Source organism: Lampetra fluviatilis, chromosome 23 (genome assembly GCF_964198595.1).
Source record: "Lampetra fluviatilis chromosome 23, kcLamFluv1.1, whole genome shotgun sequence".
NCBI lineage: Eukaryota > Metazoa > Chordata > Hyperoartia > Petromyzontiformes > Petromyzontidae > Lampetra > Lampetra fluviatilis.
The window spans coordinates 12,303,179-12,320,672 of NC_136297.1; the positions used below are offsets into that span (position 1 = coordinate 12,303,179).

A 17,494-nucleotide genomic window follows, 5' to 3' on the forward strand; every position below is an offset into this window, starting at 1 on the left:
AACTAGTATGTGTTTTGTGTTTGCGTGCCCCACAGCCCTGCAGGAGCTCGAGGTACAGCAGCTGATCCTGTTTGTGCAGTCGTTTGGCATCCCCGTGTGCAGCATGAGCAAGCTGCTGCACCACCTGGACCAGGCGGTCACCTCTGACCCCTACACACTCGAGCACAATATCATGGACAAGAGTGAGTAGAGGAGGGTGCGGGCGCGCGGCTCCCTCCGATCGCGACCTCTGTGCGTGTGGACCCCATGGTTGACAGGGTGCAACAAGGGAGTCCACGGATTCCTGTAAAACTCTTCTTGGTTCTTTCGGTAAAGTCACGTAGAAGGGAAGTAATAATATAATAAAAATAAAACATAATAAAATAAAATAATTCTCACGACGTTTCGGCTACAACGCAAGCAGCCGACTTCAGGTGAAGAATGAGACACTACCAAGCTAGGAGCTTGTATATAAGCTGGGTTGGAGGTGGAAGAAGAGCGCCTTAACACCTCCAACCCAGCTTATATATAAGCTCCTAGTTTGGCAGTGTCTCATTCTTCACCTGAAGACGGCTGCTTGCGTTGTAGCCGAAACGTCGTGAGAATTATTTTATTTTATTATGTTTTATTTTTATTATTTTATTACTTCCCTTTTACGTGACTTTACCGAAAGAACCAAGAAGATGAATCCCTGCAGTCACGAAAGCTTTAAATCGAAATTTAACCTCCCGTAAAACTATTGCCGATTCCAGATACGAGGAGCTAGGCTTGTTATCGATTTGCGATTCTTTAATAGATTCCTACGCCCCCGATGAATTTGATTGTTTAACGATTTATACAAATCGTGCCATGCAAATGTTCCCTTCGGGATAAAGGAACGGACGAACAAGACGAATGGAGCAGATGATTGAGTTGGCTCGTAACCCCAATTCGTGACAATTTTGACATGCTTGGAAAATGTTTTAATTCTTAACGTTTTAGTTTTTACAATTGGTCAGAGCACTGAGCTCCACCACCATCGCTCGGGATCCTGGCTTTTGAATGCGGGCAGCCAACCACGATTAAACTTGGATCTCGAGTCCTGAGCTCACTGTCTCAGCCTGGTCGCCAAGATAACACGTGAAAAAAATGTTTTATTAGATTTGTTTTTTCACTTAATTAGGTTAACTCTTGAACAAAAAATGTGGTTTGACTCGCATGCGACAAACATCTCTCTAGCAGGGCACATAGTAAAGTGCAGCGCCTCTCGCATGAATGACAAGTCATGGGAAAGGATCTAAGAAGTAGTTCTGTGATGTTGTCTTCTGTGGGCCATTCCCATCACGACATCAGTGACTGGTCTTTTTTGTTTCTATTTGCCTCGTCGCTTTTGGATTTTGTCATTTTTGCTGAGCCAGGTCACTCTCGCGAATGGGACTATCCCTCGTCTCTTTGAGTTCTCGCCTGGTTAGACGGAAAATAAATCTAAACGAGCGTCTAGTGCAACGAGTGCGTGTGTGCATGCGTGCGGCGCGTGTGGTCGTGGCGCAGACTACATGGCGCAGCTGGTGGACGTGCAGCACGAGCGCGGCGCCACAGGCGGCTTCGCCTTCCACAGCATCCTGGCGGCCGCCCCCCTGCCGCAGACGGGTGAGACCGCTCGCCATCGGGGAGCTCTCACGCCCGCGTCGCCGTCCGATAAGCGCAGCGGCAGACACACCCCCCCCCCCCTCCTCCCCCCTTGAAAAAACAAGCGGCACGTAACAATCGGGCAGGTTTCTCAAATCGCCGTCCGCCTCTGTCCACCCAGGAGTTGTAAATGGGTACAGCACAGACAGTCTGCCGTCCAGTCGCGTGAGGTTGCTGGGAAGACGCTCTGCCGGCGTTTGGCACGAGCAAAGAATCGCAGAGCTGCACCCCCCCCCCCCTAACTTTTTGGCTAGTCATTGCTGGTGGCCCTGAACGAGAATCGGACTCTGCTTGCCGGGTTCGTAGACAACACACAGACAACACACAGACGGTCACTGCATCGCGTGCTTTCGGATGCGCTACGTTGCAGCCGTCTGGAACGCTCTTCCGATATTATGAAGCCACGTTTAAATCTCGATTAAAAACAAAAAATTTTCGTCGCTGATTTTTGTGTGTTAGTTTGTCCTTCCCCCGCACCTCCGATGACCGCTGTTGGCGATGTTACGGCACGAAAGAAGTTCAGCATGCGTACGTACGTAACCTCTCCTGTGGCCGCTGCACTGTAGACGCGCTGGACATGAAGAAACCTGGGACAGGGCCCTCGGCCGCTCGTGCCGACGCGGTGCAGCCCTCCTCCCACCGGCCCCTCTTCATCGACGCAGACGAGGACGTGACCGCCGTGCTCCTACAGGTGCCCACCTCACGCCCGCCTGGCAGGGCCTGTCAAGCCTCTCGGAGTGGGGGGGAATTACAGCCGCGGGTGAAACGTACCGTTGCCAACAAACGGTTTTCGGTTTTAAACTAAACTAAAAACTTTTTTATTTACCAGGTAAGGCGGTACACTAAGATTTCCAGCTTTTTTTCAGAAGCGAGCTGGCCACATGATAGCTCAACGAAGGGACTTGTGTGGAAATTTATAGCAGCCAAATACTCTAAACGCGTGATGATTCTAAAAATATGGAGGGAAAAACCGGAGGACCCGGAGAAATATCCACGCGACCACGGGGAGAACATGCACACTCCAAATATACATGTATTGTGGTCGGGATCGAAACCACGACCTACATACCCGGGGAGGTATTTAACATCTCGGCACATGCGGATGCTATAAAGTAGGTTTGTATCGAGCCATCAACATCAATTATTTTACTTGCAATACACGTACAGAATCGTGCTTTTGGTTATATATATATAATTTGCGATTTTTATGAATGATTTGCTAATTTAGGTTAATGGGGTGAAAATAATTGTACACATGAGACCACACACAAGCAAGATGATAAAGACAAGCCAAACATTTATTTTACTTTTTTTAGTTTAGCTTTATTTGTGACTGTAACCACGCGTTCCTCCTCCGTGTCTGCCTGCACACACACCACACACCCACCCTGCACACACCACGCACACACTACACACACCCACCCTACACACACCCACCCTACACACACCCCGCACGCACACCCCGCGCACACCCCGCGCACAACCCGCACACACACACCACACACACCCTACACACACCCCACGCACACACACACCCTGCGCATGCACACACGCACACCCCGCACACACAGATCTTCCCACCGCGGTGCGAGCCGGGCCTCGGGGACCCTGCTGCACGGCAACTCTCACTCGCTCTGCAGAGGTCATTAGCCCAGGAGGCGGCCACGGCGTCGGCAGCGGCAAACTCGTCTCGAAGGACCGGCGGGGCGGGTCCCGCGACCGCCGGTGGTGCCGCTAGCAGTGGTGGCGGTGGCGGCGGCGTGTCCTTGCGCGTCCTGCAGGCCCTGCAGAGGATTCTGGCGTCACAGCACCGTGCGGCGTTTGTCGGAGCCGTGTTTCGCCTGCACGGCCCCGCGTGCCAGATCCTGCGCTACCTGCGCCGCTTCCAGGTGCGCTGTCCCGCCCGGGCAGCACGCGTGCGCTCTCCGTGCGTGCGTGTGAGGAACCGTGATGCCGCGGTTAGCGTACGCTATGAACTCGGCGACCGAGTTCAATTCCTGCTCACGGCCAATACCAGTGGCAATTATCTGGGCCTCCCAAGGTTGACTCGGCATCGGATGAGCACCTGGTGCGGCATTAGCGAGCGACTATAACATTAAAGATGCTCGCTAACAGCGCTTGCCCCAAAAGTCGGGACGAACTCGCAGAACCAAGAATGACTAGAGTTATGATGGTGATGCAATATTACAAAAAATAACAATTATGATAATATAACAATATTTCTAGTTGTATATGCAAGTGGGTAAACACACGCTCTAAGTGGTGTCGCGGAGATGGTTGAGTGGGCACTGCCTGTTGCATAGATTAGACAGGCAGGCCGGGTCTGCGTTAAGTAGACACTGGCCAGGTGGGTTGTGGCCCGAAGGCGTTGTGGTGGGGGTGGTGGTGACGACGGTTGGCCCGGCCCTGCAGAAGGAGAGCGGGGACGGTGTGGCGAGCGCCCTCTTCGCGGACGTGCTGCTGCAGCTGCACGCGGAGACCGGCGCTCGGCAGGAGGGGCCCCTCCACTCGCTGATTGCGTCGTACCTCGCTCACATCGAGCAGGACGGCACGCCCGCACAGCGTACGGCTCGCAGCACCACACGCCACGCGTCCCCCACCATCGCCACCATCGCCACCATCGCCACCATCGCCACGCAACGCCGCACCACGCCACGCTTCTCCTGCTCGCACCTCTGTGTTACCGTCGGTGGGCGTGCGTCTGCGATGCCGTCGCTCACAAGCGCGTGTGTCGCGTCCCCAGCTGCGGTGGCGATGGCCCAGCTGCTGGAGGCCGCCCAGTACGGCCGGGACGCGGCGGTGCTGGCGCGCCACGGCAAGGCGGCGGTGCGGGCCCTCGCGGCCTCGCCCCGCGCCGCCTGGGAGCCACGGCTCTTCCAGGACGGTACGGAGGGAGCAGACGGAGTGAGCGAGTTTGGCCCGGGCGGAATGTGTAACATATTCATCGCGATGCGGTGTGCACGAGGGATAAATAAGTTAAGCACATCATTGTGACGTCATGATCTCGGATCAATCGTAAATCATTTTTGGATCCTCTGACGTGATCACTAATTCAATACATCGGAGGACAAACCCATGTTGGAAAGCGTTATAGAATCCCGTACATGTGCACGATTTTTCTTGTTTTATTATCATCGAACTCATGTCTACCGTAACCTCGGAGTGCATCTACAAGAGACCTCGGGAGCTCGGCAATTGCCACTTCTGTCGCACTCAGAAGTTTGTTCATCACGAGCGGTGACGCTCTCATCCCGGCCTCCGTCGCGTCTTCCTCTAAGCCCCCCCCAGGCATTGTGATGGGGTAACTGGGCGCTGCGGTTTGCTCACCGTGCCGAGACGCTCGACCAATAACAGCTCCGTGCGTCCGCAGTGTGCTTCCGCCTCGTGAGCACGAGCTCTCCCTACCTGGAGGAGTTTGTCCGGCGTGCCGTCGGAGGGGTGGCTACGACGGGCGTCGGCGGGGCCGGCGGCGCCGGCGGGGAGGCCTGCGCCGCCGCACTAACTCGGCTGCTCCTGCTCGAGGTGCAGAGGTCACAGGTCAAGCGGGAAAGATCGGAGAGGTGGGGGCACGCGCACGCACAGACACAGGGCCGTTTCTGCGAGCATCGCTCCCCTTTAGCTCGTTCTAACACACGAGCACACAAGGACAAAGATCCCCCGTATAGCCTTAACAGTCTGTTGTAGCAAGTGCTGTGAGCGAGAACCTGTCACACGAGGGGGTGGTTGGCCAGCATCATGCCCGATATATATACACACACAAGCTTGTGCGTACTCGGATCGTTATTCAAGTTGGCGGGTCCTGCTCTGTGCTGAACCCAACCTTCGAAAACCTTCTTCATTACGCCCGATTGGAGATTTCTGTATTTGCGCCAAACCAAAAATGTACTCGCGTTAGCGCTTCTAAAAAAGCGGATGTCAACGACGCTAGGTCGTCGCGCGTGCTGGCTGGTTCGTAATGGGAGCCGTGCCGACGCCCCGCTCTGCCAGGCCCAGCGTGGAGCTGTCTCCCGCGGGGCTCTTCATCGACTGGCTGGAGCTGCTCAACCCGGAGGTGATGTCAACAGCGCCGGCCACCGCGGCGTCCGCTACCACCATGGAGCCCCAGCTGCAGCTCCTCTTCACGAGCTCCAAGGTGCGTGGGATGGCGTAGAGGGTTCGTGACGCTGCCGCCGGTAACTCTCTAGGTTCCTGTGTCTGGATCCGGGCTGTACCCACAGTAAATTTGGTGTTTCTAGAACTGTGCGGCCTCTATAAATAACGACGCGGTTTAAATGCGTGTGTGCTAACGGACAGCAGGAAGGCACGACTCCCATCATGCCTTGCGTGCATGTCGTGTGACCACCACATTACGTGCACAATGCTTCTCGGTCTTGTCTAAGCCACATACGTGCAGCCATGTTATTGCTTAGACCATCAATTCACAAGGGTTAAGTGTGGCCGTCCTTTATATTTGTTTCCAGGCTGCGCACATTTTCCCGTTCTCATAAGTTTTTTTATTTACATGGAATAGTAGATTTCAGCAGACTAGCATGAAGCATTTACCTTGCTTTTCAGCTGTGCAGTTAGGAAACCCTCGAAGGGATGGTGTCAGACGATGCCTACGCCTGTCAATGAACGTCTCGGCAGCCGTGCTGCGGCAGGGTTAATGACGCTGCTGATGACGTCGCGCTCGTCGCTGTGTGCAGAGCGAGAGGACGGACGGCGTGGGGCTCTCCTCCTTCCGACTGCACCTGCTGTCGCTGCTCACGCACCAGTCCAACTGGTGCACCCTGCACCGCACCGTCGCCGCCCTGCTAGCGCCCGCCTCCACCATCAGGTACCGCTCTTTTCATGTCTCCCCACCTGTATCGGGGGTGGGGGCGTGGAGTGGTGGCGCAGTTGAGAGCCCACCGCACTACAAACCCCCGCGACCTGAGTTAGATTGCAAGGCGCCCAGTGTTATCGTCAGTAGCGATTGATATCTGAATCGGTCCTGGACCCACCCATTCTTCGCCAACAAATACTGAACGAGCGTGGTGAAGTATGGTTGAACACCCCGTAAAAGCCGACATGGTGTGTGCAGGCATTGGTCCAGCTGTGGCTTGATGGAGGGCTACTTCTTTTTACGATGTTCATTGTATACGACTTCTCGTTTGTTAAATTTTGTATACTCCGTTAGCCTAAATGTAACAGCATATCTTGTCCTTAAATTAAAACACATTGCTTCTTACACATGCCACTGTGCGTGGATAGTAAGCCTTATGGATCGACATTTAGTGATGCTTCGTTACATCCCAACACTGATAACGACGATGGCAATTATGCCGAAGATGACGATAATAACGACCGCGATGACAAAAATTCTTTATAATCATTACGACGACGACGACGATGATGATGATAACGATGGTGACGATGATGACAACAATAACGATGATGACAATCATGCCGCCTGGCAGCTACAGCGCTGGTGCGGCGCTGGACTTCCTCTGGGCCTGCACACGCATCCCACGCCTCTGGCAGGGCCGGGACATCAAGACGCCGCTGGTAGGCCCGGTCGCATCACCTGCGACAGAGGGGACATCGGTGCCCAGGCTAAACGTCACCAACAAAACTAACGATTCTTCTCCCGTAGGTGCGTACCTACTCGGCGAAGTGTTCCCGATGTTCTGATTAATCTGGAGAAATAATCAGATTAAGCAGGAAATGGGACGTCACTGCCATGGCATCGCTTCCCTGACGAGGTGGTTAGGAGATGGCAGGACACCCAAGTGGGTTCTTGAATCAATCTCCGTGGAGCTTAGAGTTTTCCACTCGTATGCATATCTTTTTCCAATTTCCCCCAGGACCCTTCTGAAAAAACCCTCGCATGGGTAAATAAAGGACAATCTAATTACTTAACAATATTCGTCCGAGTCATGTGACCGCTAATGCCCCCCCTCCCCACCCCCCCTTCATCTTTCCGCAACGCAGAAGCGCTCCGCGGAGCGCGTGCTGCGGCTGACGTCGTCGCAGCTGCTGCGCCTCGTCGACCTCATCGTGGAGGAGGCGGCGGAAAAGGACGGCGAGGACGGCGCGGCGGGGGCGGCGCCACCGACCACGGCGCCGTCGGGGGCGGCCGAGGGCGCCGAGAGACGGGGCGACGGGGCCGGAGGGGAGTCGCCGGGCGAGGCAGGGCTGAGCTCCATCCAGGCGCGGCTCCCGCTGCTGCTCGGCTGTTGCCAGGGCAACTCGCGCCTCCTGGCGGACGTGGCGCAGCACCTCATCGCTCGGGGCAACCAGAGGAGCGACGGGTACACTACCGCCACCCCTCCCTCCCTCCCTCCTCCACCACCACCACCGCTCCTTCTCTGTTGTTATTAGAGGCTGTGCTGTGCATTGCCAAAAGGCTTCTGGCCTGTGAAATACAGGTGGATTTTATTGTGACGCATAATGTGGAGGTAATACAGGACTTTGTGCGTGTTGGTTGTATAGTGTATAGCAAAAGGGGGTTGTGAGGAAGGAGGCCAATGAATGTTGCCGGATTGAAAAAACCCATTCAGGAAGAGCAGAGAGGTCGTCTTCAGTTTCAAGAGATGGGTGTTTGAGATAAGTAACGTGTGTTTCTGTACAGGTAGGAAAATTAGATTGTCACTTGAATGCAGTTGCGTATGGAGGTTACAAGGAATTGCACGGCAGATAGGGTAAGCAACTTAGAAGTTCTGAATAGCATATCACAGCAATTGCTCCAGATTGAGAGAGGATTGTCGACGCATTCAAAAAGAAGAAGCTTGCGATGGGTGGGACGCGTGTGTAGGGTAGAGGAGGGCAGGTGACCCCTGCAAACATTGGGGTGGCACCCAGAGGTCTGCGGCCAAATTGTAAAGTGGCAACGAGATTACCGAAAGCAGACCTTGGAGGCGGTTGTCAACTTTGCAACTTTGCAAAGCAGAGTGTGGAATCCAGCAAAAGCAAGGAAGCGGTGGCCGCGCGAATTCTGATGGCATTGCGTTCGGATGACCTCGTGGACCTGAAGGACGCTTGTGCCCAGCTCATCCATCGTTCTCGCTGTGTGCACCCCCACCCCGCGCGTGGCACACAGCCGGGCTCCCGGCTCGCTGTGCTCCTCGCTGCTGCTGCAGATCTACCTGCAGGCGCCCGAGGTGGTGCGCTGCGCCACGCTGCCCGACGCCCTCCTGCAGCACGCCGCCGGCACCGTGCGCGGCCGGGCCTGCAAGGTGCGGCACGGAGAGGGCGCACGCACACACGCAGCTTTCCAGTGGGGCGGGGGGGGGAAGTGGGGATGGGGGTGGGGGCATAAGCTTTAGACGTAGATGGCTGTCGCGACCGATATTATCCATGATAAAGGTTTTTTTGGGTTAAATTGCTTAAATATAATTGTGTCGTTAAACCCGCCACAGCCATTGAGTAAGGTTTGTCACGTTAACCAAACATGCCTATTAGTTACTAGTTCAGCACACCGGTGTGTTGGAGAGTAAACCCACGACATTTATATTTCGAGTACAATCTATCGCTGGTGATTACAATCGGCATCATCAGGTGATGAAGCTGACTATTGCCGGATGGTGGGGGCTGAACTAGTAACTAATTGGCATGTTTTGTTTACGTGACCAACCTGACTAATTGGCTGTGTCAGGTGGTGGTGGGTTTAACGACACATTTATATTTTAACGATCTAACCCAAAAAAAACTTTGTTATTGATAATATTGGTAATAAAACCCTGCGAGTCCACGTTTTCTGTATTGCCTCGTGGTGGGCCAGATTATGGCACCTCAACCCCCCCCACCCCCCCCATGGTAAGTGAGTTTTGCAACATTTGTGCGATCCGCCAACCCCCCTACTCTTCACAGTGCTTGATTACAGACGTGCACCATCACCGCCCGACATCTGATCAAAACGTCAAGTCATTTCTGTCTATCTCGGCCAGAGCACAACAACTAACGGAGCTCGCTGCGTGTGTGCGTGCGTGCACCTAGCTGGACGCGGGCCTGCACCGCCTGTGCACGTTCCTGGTGGACGTGTCCGACAGCCGCGCGAGCGAGAACCGGGCCAACGACGCCAACCTCATCCTGCGCAAGATGGCCGTCTCACACCCCTTGCTGCTGCTCAGGTGGGCCTGGCCTCCTCGCCCTGCTCCCCCCCCACGCCATCACGTGCCTAGCAACGTAGCATCACGTTCTCCCAACCCGGCGCCAACGCAAAGGTGACATCTCCCTGTCTCTCCTGACCCCGCACACCCCCCGCCCGCCCCCCTTCTCCCCTGCATTGCCCGCGCAGGCACTTGCCCATGATCGCGGCGTTGCTGCAGGGCCGCGCTCAGCTGAGCGTGGGCCTCGAGGTGTGGCGAGTGGCTGGCCAGCTGGGGCCCTTCTCCGCCACGCTGGGCCTGCTGCAGCTGCTGCGGCCGCTGGTGTTCGGCCGCGAGCACGCCCGCGCGCTGGCCGACGTCCTGGGCACCTTCGTCACGCTCCTGCAGGTCGGTCCGGTGGGGGGGGGGGGGGGCGGCTTGGCGCTTGGGGTCAGACGGCCGCACGGTCAGTCAGGATGCACACGGGGTCCATCGGGTGAAGCCTACGACAATCAAATCATCCGAAACGCGTTGGGCCGCGTCGGATCTGGGAAGCCAAACAACGCCAATCCTCGTTAAATACTTGGATGGGTGACCGCCAAGGCTTGCCAGGCGTCGTAGGAATTGGTGGGCTGCGAGTTGTTGCCTGGAGGTGGCATTGCTCGGTGTCGTCACATCTCTCTGGGTTTTTTAGTTTCCTTCCACGTAAAGCGTTACAGTTCGTCAAGTGTTGGTGAGGCTTTGCCATCTCGCGGTCCATCAGACTTGTGGTTTCCATGGAGCTGTCACACATTGCTAGGCAAAGCTCCTCCATATTCAGACGTTTTGTCAATGTACGGTGGCAAGTGCTCATACCAAACTGCGGGTAAATTACGGTAACGCCAGCATGCTGATGACCACATGGTGCGTGTGCGGTGAGCAGAACCTGGGCCGCTGTGTGCGGCAGCTGACGTCACTGGTGAACCGGCTGGTGCAGTTCGTCCACGGCTACGTGGCACACGACCCCTGCAGCGCTCTCACCTTCCTGCGCACCCACGCCGCCGCCCTGCAGTGAGCAATTCCCCGTGATTCCCTGCGATTCCCCTTGACTCGCCGTGATTCCCCTTGCTGCCCACACCCCTGGCAAACACCGCCAGCCCTCTATTGTGGCGCCACACATGACGTTCGTACGAATGCCACCAGCGGACATTCGTGAAAGTCGTAGGACTGGCAGCGATCTTGAGTGTGGGTGGGGTTGCCTGTGTGTGTGCGCTCGTGGGTTTGCGGGTGTTTGTGCCTGACCATTGTTTGCGCGTTTGCTTGCGTGCTAACGTTCTTGTATGCGTGTGCACGCGTGCACGTTTGTGTACCGGGAGCTGCGCCACAGTGATTCGGCCACCCGAATTCGATTCCCTGCCACGTCTCGCATTCCTGACAAGTCTTATCGAATACCGGTCTTGGGCCTCTCCTAGGTCGACTCAACCTTAAATGAGTACCTGGTGCGGTGTGTACACAATCGGCACTCGGGGGAGACGCAGGTGGCCGTGTGCGGTGCTGATCACGACACCGCTTCGTGCGTCGGCCTTCGCAAGCTGCTCGGCAACAGCCCTTGTCCCCCCGTGGCAGTCGGTCTCTCTGCGGCCTTGTCACAGAAGGACCCTTTGTCTTGGGCGTGCAGGCAAGTGGCAAGCGACTACAGGGACCTGACCCAACTCAAGTCGCTGCTGGCCGGACTCTCCCTGCCCCCGCACTCGTCATCGGGCACCGACCGCCACTCGCTGCTCTCTCAACAGGGTTTGGATACGCAACCTCGCTCGCACGTCGATGGCTGCAGTGATGGCCGCCCTGAGTGTTTCCGCGCGCTCTCTCTCTCTCTGTCCTTGCCAGCAGTCTTCGATGTATCTTTCAGCGAGCTTCCTCGCGGCTTTTCAACGTTGCGCGCGCACGTGTGCACTCGCACGCCCTGCAGTCGCACACGCGCATTGACACACGTACACATGATTTTATGCACGCACTCAAATGAACTGGAAACATACGGTTGGGCGTCTATATGCTGTACCGTGGTTCGCCAGGAGAAGGCAGAACAGCAAAAATTTGGACTCCACGTGTTTCCCCCTCGCATGGTCGCATTTTCTCAGGATGCTCGGTCTCCTCCCACATATAAACACTAACGAATTGGTCGATAACATCTTCATATCCAGGGGACTGCAGAGCTTGCGGAGTTGTTGGAGCCGGCTCCCTGCGTGGCTGCATTCCTGCTTGTCTGTGGTTCCTCGTGCCTCCCTGAGATTTGAGTGAATTCTGTGCTCGTAATAAGTTGAAATTATTATTAGTGCACGCATGTATATATGTGCGCACACTCACACATATGCATCCATCCATCGCTATGTGCCTGCTCGACTGTCATTGTACGGCAGCTCCCCTTGCTGAGTGGGGTCCACTCGTTATTGTCAATCTCCCACCAAGTCCGTCTTTGTCACCCCCTCTTGTCCTTTGGCCTTCGATTATCATCTCAAGAAGAACTTGTCTTTTGGCCGTGTGACTGTGTAATTGTATGCGTGCTGCCCCCTTCATTGCCAATACCAGCGTCTGTGTGTGTGTGTGTCTGTATTCGTGTTGGCGTGCGGCGCGAGCAGAAGAGGCGAGCAGTGCCCTGCCGCTGGTGGGCATGAGCGCCACCCACGCGGTGATGCCGTCGGAGATGGCGCCGTACCAGCGCCGGCTCACCGATTGCCGGGACACAGAGGGTGAGCCCAGGGGGCAGCGGTGTCGATTTAAATCCACATCCAGTCCACCACTTTGCATCAGCCGCTCCATACACATGTTTGTGTCTTTGTGTTTGTGCGTAATGTGGGGAGCGGTAGTGCAGCGGTGAGCGCAGCGCTGCGCTACGAACCTTGCAACCCGAGTTCGATTCCCGCTCACGGCCGACACCATTGTGACGTTCATGTAAACCGGTCCTGGGCCTCCCCTAGGTCGACTCTGCTTCAAATGAGTACCCTGTGTAAAACATCGCCACTGGGGAGGCAAAGGCGGCCGGGCGTGGGTGCCACCCACCCACCCATCCACTCGTGTGCCGTGCCGGCCTTCATAGGTGCTCGCTAGCAGTACTTGCTCAAAACAGTCTGTTAGGGCTATACGGGGGACCTTTGTCTTTGTTGCAATGTGCTTACTCAACCATTTGACTGGATGCTTGCAAAATTCTGAACTGGATGTTGTCCCTGATTTCCCTGGGGTCCTGGTCACTTTTTTGGAAGACGACTACATCCTTTCCTGAGACCAAATCACCCTGGATGCTCGCCTGATTTCGTCAGATCTCAAGCTCAGCTGGTTATTCCTTGGATGGGGAAAACTGCCTTGGAATCACCAGGTGTTGTAGGCATTGGACTGATGTGGCGAGGAGGTGGCGGTACAGAATGAATTCTACATCTGTGCGGAAGTCCCTTCCTCATCGCTCCAAGCTTTCTCCAAATGAAGCCAAACACTCATTCACGGAATTTGCCCAAACGTCCCTAGTGCAGACCCCTTACGGAAGAGGCTTCAGCACCCCAGCAATGCTCTCCTGGATACATGAATAACATGACAAAAGTATCGTTGTGCTTGTGACTCACGTTTCATCATTGTCCTGCAGATATTTTGGAAGCACTTGGCGACATTGACGAAATGTCCAGAAGGAAGGAGGAGATCCTCAAATTTTTCCAGGTAGGACTGGCGCACAGTTTCACAACTCCCTCCACTCCTCACCTGCGTTCCTTTACTCAGGTTGCCGTGATCTGTGGTTACTGCTGTGTCCCCCCCTCGGTGTGAAACTCCGTACCTTTGCACATCCTCAACATGAAATGCACTATGACTTTAAAGAAACATCTAAAGGCCTCTTATCTGTTTCGGCGAGGCTTGTCGAGCAGCCCGGAGCCTGGCTTGCGCGCCTCCGAGTTGTTGACTTGTCTGCAAAATCTGGCACGTTATAAATATTATTATTATTACTGCGATCGATATATCGTATAATGCAGGGTTCACGACAGTCGTATCTCCCGTTCTGCAAAATGTCGTAATATTCTCACAAAGCATTTCATTGACAGAAGTTCAGCGAGTTCTGAAGGAATTAGTTTTACCCATGAAATGAGCGCTTTGCAAAATGTTTGCTGGAGTCATGATGGCATGCTGGTTATTGCCACGTTTCAACTACATTTTGTTTATCCAGGTGAGGGAGGACAGAGTCGCGTATTCACAAGTAACCTGGGGCACCAAAATGACAAAAGTAAAATCAAAGTAACAGCAAAAAAAAAAAAGCAAATAGCGTTCAAGACAAAAACAAGAATAAAAGCATCACTCGTCACGCAGCGTGCCCCCCCCCCCCCCCCCACTCGCTCTTGTGCCCGGACTCCGGACTGTGACGGACGCTCGCCAACGGCGCTGGTTCTGTGTGTGCAGGCCGAGCTGCAGGTGCTCATGGGCCACGCCGACGAGGCGTGCCGTGACCTGGCCTTCACGCTCGCCATGAGGAGCGGTCGCCACAGCCCCCGGTGAGGAAGCGTCGAACACCAATGCTAGCCGTAACGCCAACGCTAACCGTAACGCCAACGCTTCTTCCTTTGTACGGCTGATGTAGATGCATAGCAACAATGACACTTTCACATTGAGGTGGTTAAGCCAGATAACTGCATCAGGAGTAGCGGAGTCGTGTATCGCTAACCCTAATCTGAACCCTAAGCGTAACCTGAGCCATAGCCCTCGCCTTAACCCAAGCCTTACCTGAACCAAGACTCTAGCTTTAAACCAGAACCCGAACCCAAACACTAACCCGATCCTTAAGTTCAACCTTAACCCCTGCCCTCATTCCATCCTGAGCCGGAGACATTAGCCTGACCCCGAGCCTAACCCCTAGCCCTGATGTAGCTGGTTTAGCGGAGGCTGATGCGAGTAAAAGCCACGTCGCGACGTTGACCCGCGTGTCTCGTGCTCCACCCATACCACCGCCCCTGTACCCCACCGCAGCTGCGCTCCAAGCTTCCTGCCCGCGTACCTCTACTGCCTCGACAGCGACAACTTCGACGTGGTGCAGACGGCACTCAGGAACCTGCCCGAGTTTGCCGTGCTCTGCCAGGGTGAGTCGGCGCCTGCCGTTTCCTGCTCCACTCGCGCCCCCCAACCTACACAAACCCACGCTCTGTCCACCACGCAGGTTCAGCGTTCCGGTGTGCGTGTGCTCCTTGTCCGCTTGCGCGCGTAGAACACGTGTCGGTGGTGCTGCACCGCGCGTTCCTGGCCGGCGTGTCCCACCAGCTGGACACGAGTCCCGTGGTTGCCGACGCCCTGCAGATGCTGCGCATGGAGATCCTGGGATGACGTGTGCGGGGACACGGTACGAAGGGGGGGGGGGGGGGGCCCTCTCGCATGTACAGCTGCCGGGATGTCTGGTCTTTCGAGTGACCGATTGCTCTGTGGATTATCGGTTCAATTACTGGACTGATTGGTGAACACGGAAATAGTTGTGGGGGGTGTGTAAGGTTGCTTTTGTAATTCTGGCCAGTTAAGTCGAAACAATGGCACTGGAGTTTGTGGCTCAACACGTCTTGCGATGACGCCAACACGTCTCTCTCCGGCACGCTTTCTCCCAACTTTCTTGGCTCAAGTCTGTGCCCTGCTCCACTCTCTCATCCCCACCGTTAGTTTGTAAATAGCTAGGCTACTTTGTAAGAACAATTACTCACAACCACATCTCGTTTTTAACGGCTTGCTTTTGTAAACACGGTCCTGCGTGATAGGAGTTTGTGGAATGTTCATAAATTCGGTGTAAAAAATAAATGTGAAGTTTTGCTTAAAATGTGGCCAACTATTTAAAGGGTCCTATATATATAAAACATTAATGCCAGGTGTTTAGAATGAGAAAAACATGATTTCACTTGTTTGTATTGCCCAAGTAGGGCATACAGTATGTTTAAAATATTTTCGGCGACATGTCAACTTTATTAATTTAGTGTAATAATGTAACCTGGGTGGACACGAAGCCACGCATCTCAATGGAGGTATTGTCAACACGCACAACTTCCGTGTGCAGCACACCGGCGGGTCAAACAATTACGAAGGATTCACTGTTTGCTCAAGAGTTTTATTGAAACAATGACGAATAATATTTGGCACCGAAGTGTTCTTGATAGCCGTTTGCCACGCCACGGACAGCCGCCAGTCGCTCTTCTCCATCAATTTCACTTTCGCAAATTACGAAACAAAAATGTTACATGAGCAATCCAACCATCCCAACGAAATATCCCTCCTCTGCGAAAACAAACGATTGCGAAATATTGGAACTTTTTCAAAAGACACGTTTTGAGTACCTACATTTAGTATTGCAAAGCCTGCAAACTCACAATTGGAAGGTGGATTCGAATTGTAAAATGCACGACACTTGGTGGGAAATCAACAGTGGGTTTTGTGTTGAGGTATGAACTAGCCTTGCCACAATAAGGTGGAATTTCGACCACTTATTCAGAGCCACCAATATAAATGTTTTTTTCAACATAAACTTGGGACTAAAGACCGCACAGTCAATTGGCAATGCACGCAGCAGCGTGTCAACGACAAATTAGACGTGTAGCCATCACATGTACACACCCCAGTGTCCAAGGCCAGTGCTTTGTAGAAAGTTCAACTACTGATGTTAAACAAAAAAAAATTATCCACTTTCTACTGACATCCAAGTTGAATCAGCCTGGGGCTGTTTTTCAATGGCTGCTTGCCGTGCCAGGCCAGAACAAAAGTCTTGATACTCGTTTCACAAGACATCTGAAGCGAGCTACACGGCGTCATTCACGGCATGCCACCGACTCATTCGCTGCTTGCGACCTCGACGGCAAAGTTCGGCTTCTGCAATGGAAACACGACCTGGCTCTTATACAGCAGGAAAGAGGTATAATAATCCTATGTGGATCACCTCTTTGGCGAAGGGTGTGAAATTGGGAACTGCGCCGGGGTGAACAGGCACCCAGCGTAGTTGGGTGACAGGTTTGAGCGCTAAACGCTCAGAAGACGCAAAGAGCGTAACCGCTCCACAACAGTTGTGCGGCCGTGCCTCGGAAGAGAGGAGAAACAATTCCACTTGCGGACACACCGAGTGTCCTGAACCAACTGCAGTGTAGGAAGGCTGGACGATTTGAACAAAAGGAAAAAAAATTATCCCCCATTAAATAATGAATATAACATTACGTAAAATTACAGAATACTCCATGCTTCCCTATCATAAATTCATACTAAGTTGTGCAGTTTTTGTAAAGATGCTTCAACACAATGATGAATATAGATTTTTGCGCTCACGCATTTATGCAATGGGTTTGCATGGGACCCTCAAGCTGAGAGTGACAGCTACAGTCACCGCAAATTGATTCTCGATTTGAATGGCAATAAACTGAATGGGGGAAGGATTCGTTAACCCCCTCTGCTTTGGCTGCCCAAACCATCTGGACAATGAAACCAAGCGAACGTGCGGACATGTTGGCGCTCGCACAACGCCGGGCACGCTAACCCAGTGGCTCACAACCAGGGCTCGTAACTGCCCCATCGCTTCACCGGAGCGCAAGGAGATTGGGAAGAAATTCCTTTATTTAAACCAGGCCATAGCCCATTCAGACTATTTTCTTTTACAAGATGCAGGAGGTGCCACTGCAGAAGAAACCATTCCGAATACTTTTTTCACAAAAATAATATTTCTTTTCAAAGTCTGTTCATAGCCCTTTTGATTGCTGGTGCTTGTTCCAAACAAAATACGACATCAAGAGTTCAGTATTTACAAACCCAAGCCACAGGGGTTGTTTTCTTATCCTGGT

At 53.8% G+C, this 17,494-nt stretch overlaps 1 protein-coding gene across 1 annotated transcript in view; it reads left to right on the forward strand.

Moving 5' to 3' along the window:
* INTS1 (integrator complex subunit 1) overlaps positions 1–15,498 on the forward strand; it is a 33,078-nt gene extending 17,580 nt beyond the window's left edge. The window contains exons 27-47 of the mRNA XM_078867243.1: positions 36–182; positions 1,510–1,608; positions 2,214–2,338; positions 3,219–3,536; positions 4,060–4,210; positions 4,391–4,531; positions 5,018–5,207; positions 5,635–5,779; positions 6,333–6,463; positions 7,086–7,173; positions 7,600–7,919; positions 8,708–8,843; positions 9,604–9,737; positions 9,905–10,103; positions 10,618–10,745; positions 11,353–11,468; positions 12,311–12,421; positions 13,306–13,376; positions 14,106–14,197; positions 14,670–14,779; positions 14,905–15,498. Coding sequence (XP_078723369.1) covers positions 36–182; positions 1,510–1,608; positions 2,214–2,338; positions 3,219–3,536; positions 4,060–4,210; positions 4,391–4,531; positions 5,018–5,207; positions 5,635–5,779; positions 6,333–6,463; positions 7,086–7,173; positions 7,600–7,919; positions 8,708–8,843; positions 9,604–9,737; positions 9,905–10,103; positions 10,618–10,745; positions 11,353–11,468; positions 12,311–12,421; positions 13,306–13,376; positions 14,106–14,197; positions 14,670–14,779; positions 14,905–15,020 — 3,068 coding nt within the window. The 3' untranslated portion in view covers positions 15,021–15,498. The remainder of the gene's footprint in view (positions 1–35; positions 183–1,509; positions 1,609–2,213; positions 2,339–3,218; positions 3,537–4,059; positions 4,211–4,390; positions 4,532–5,017; positions 5,208–5,634; positions 5,780–6,332; positions 6,464–7,085; positions 7,174–7,599; positions 7,920–8,707; positions 8,844–9,603; positions 9,738–9,904; positions 10,104–10,617; positions 10,746–11,352; positions 11,469–12,310; positions 12,422–13,305; positions 13,377–14,105; positions 14,198–14,669; positions 14,780–14,904) is intronic.
* Positions 15,499–17,494: the final 1,996 nt, after the last annotated feature.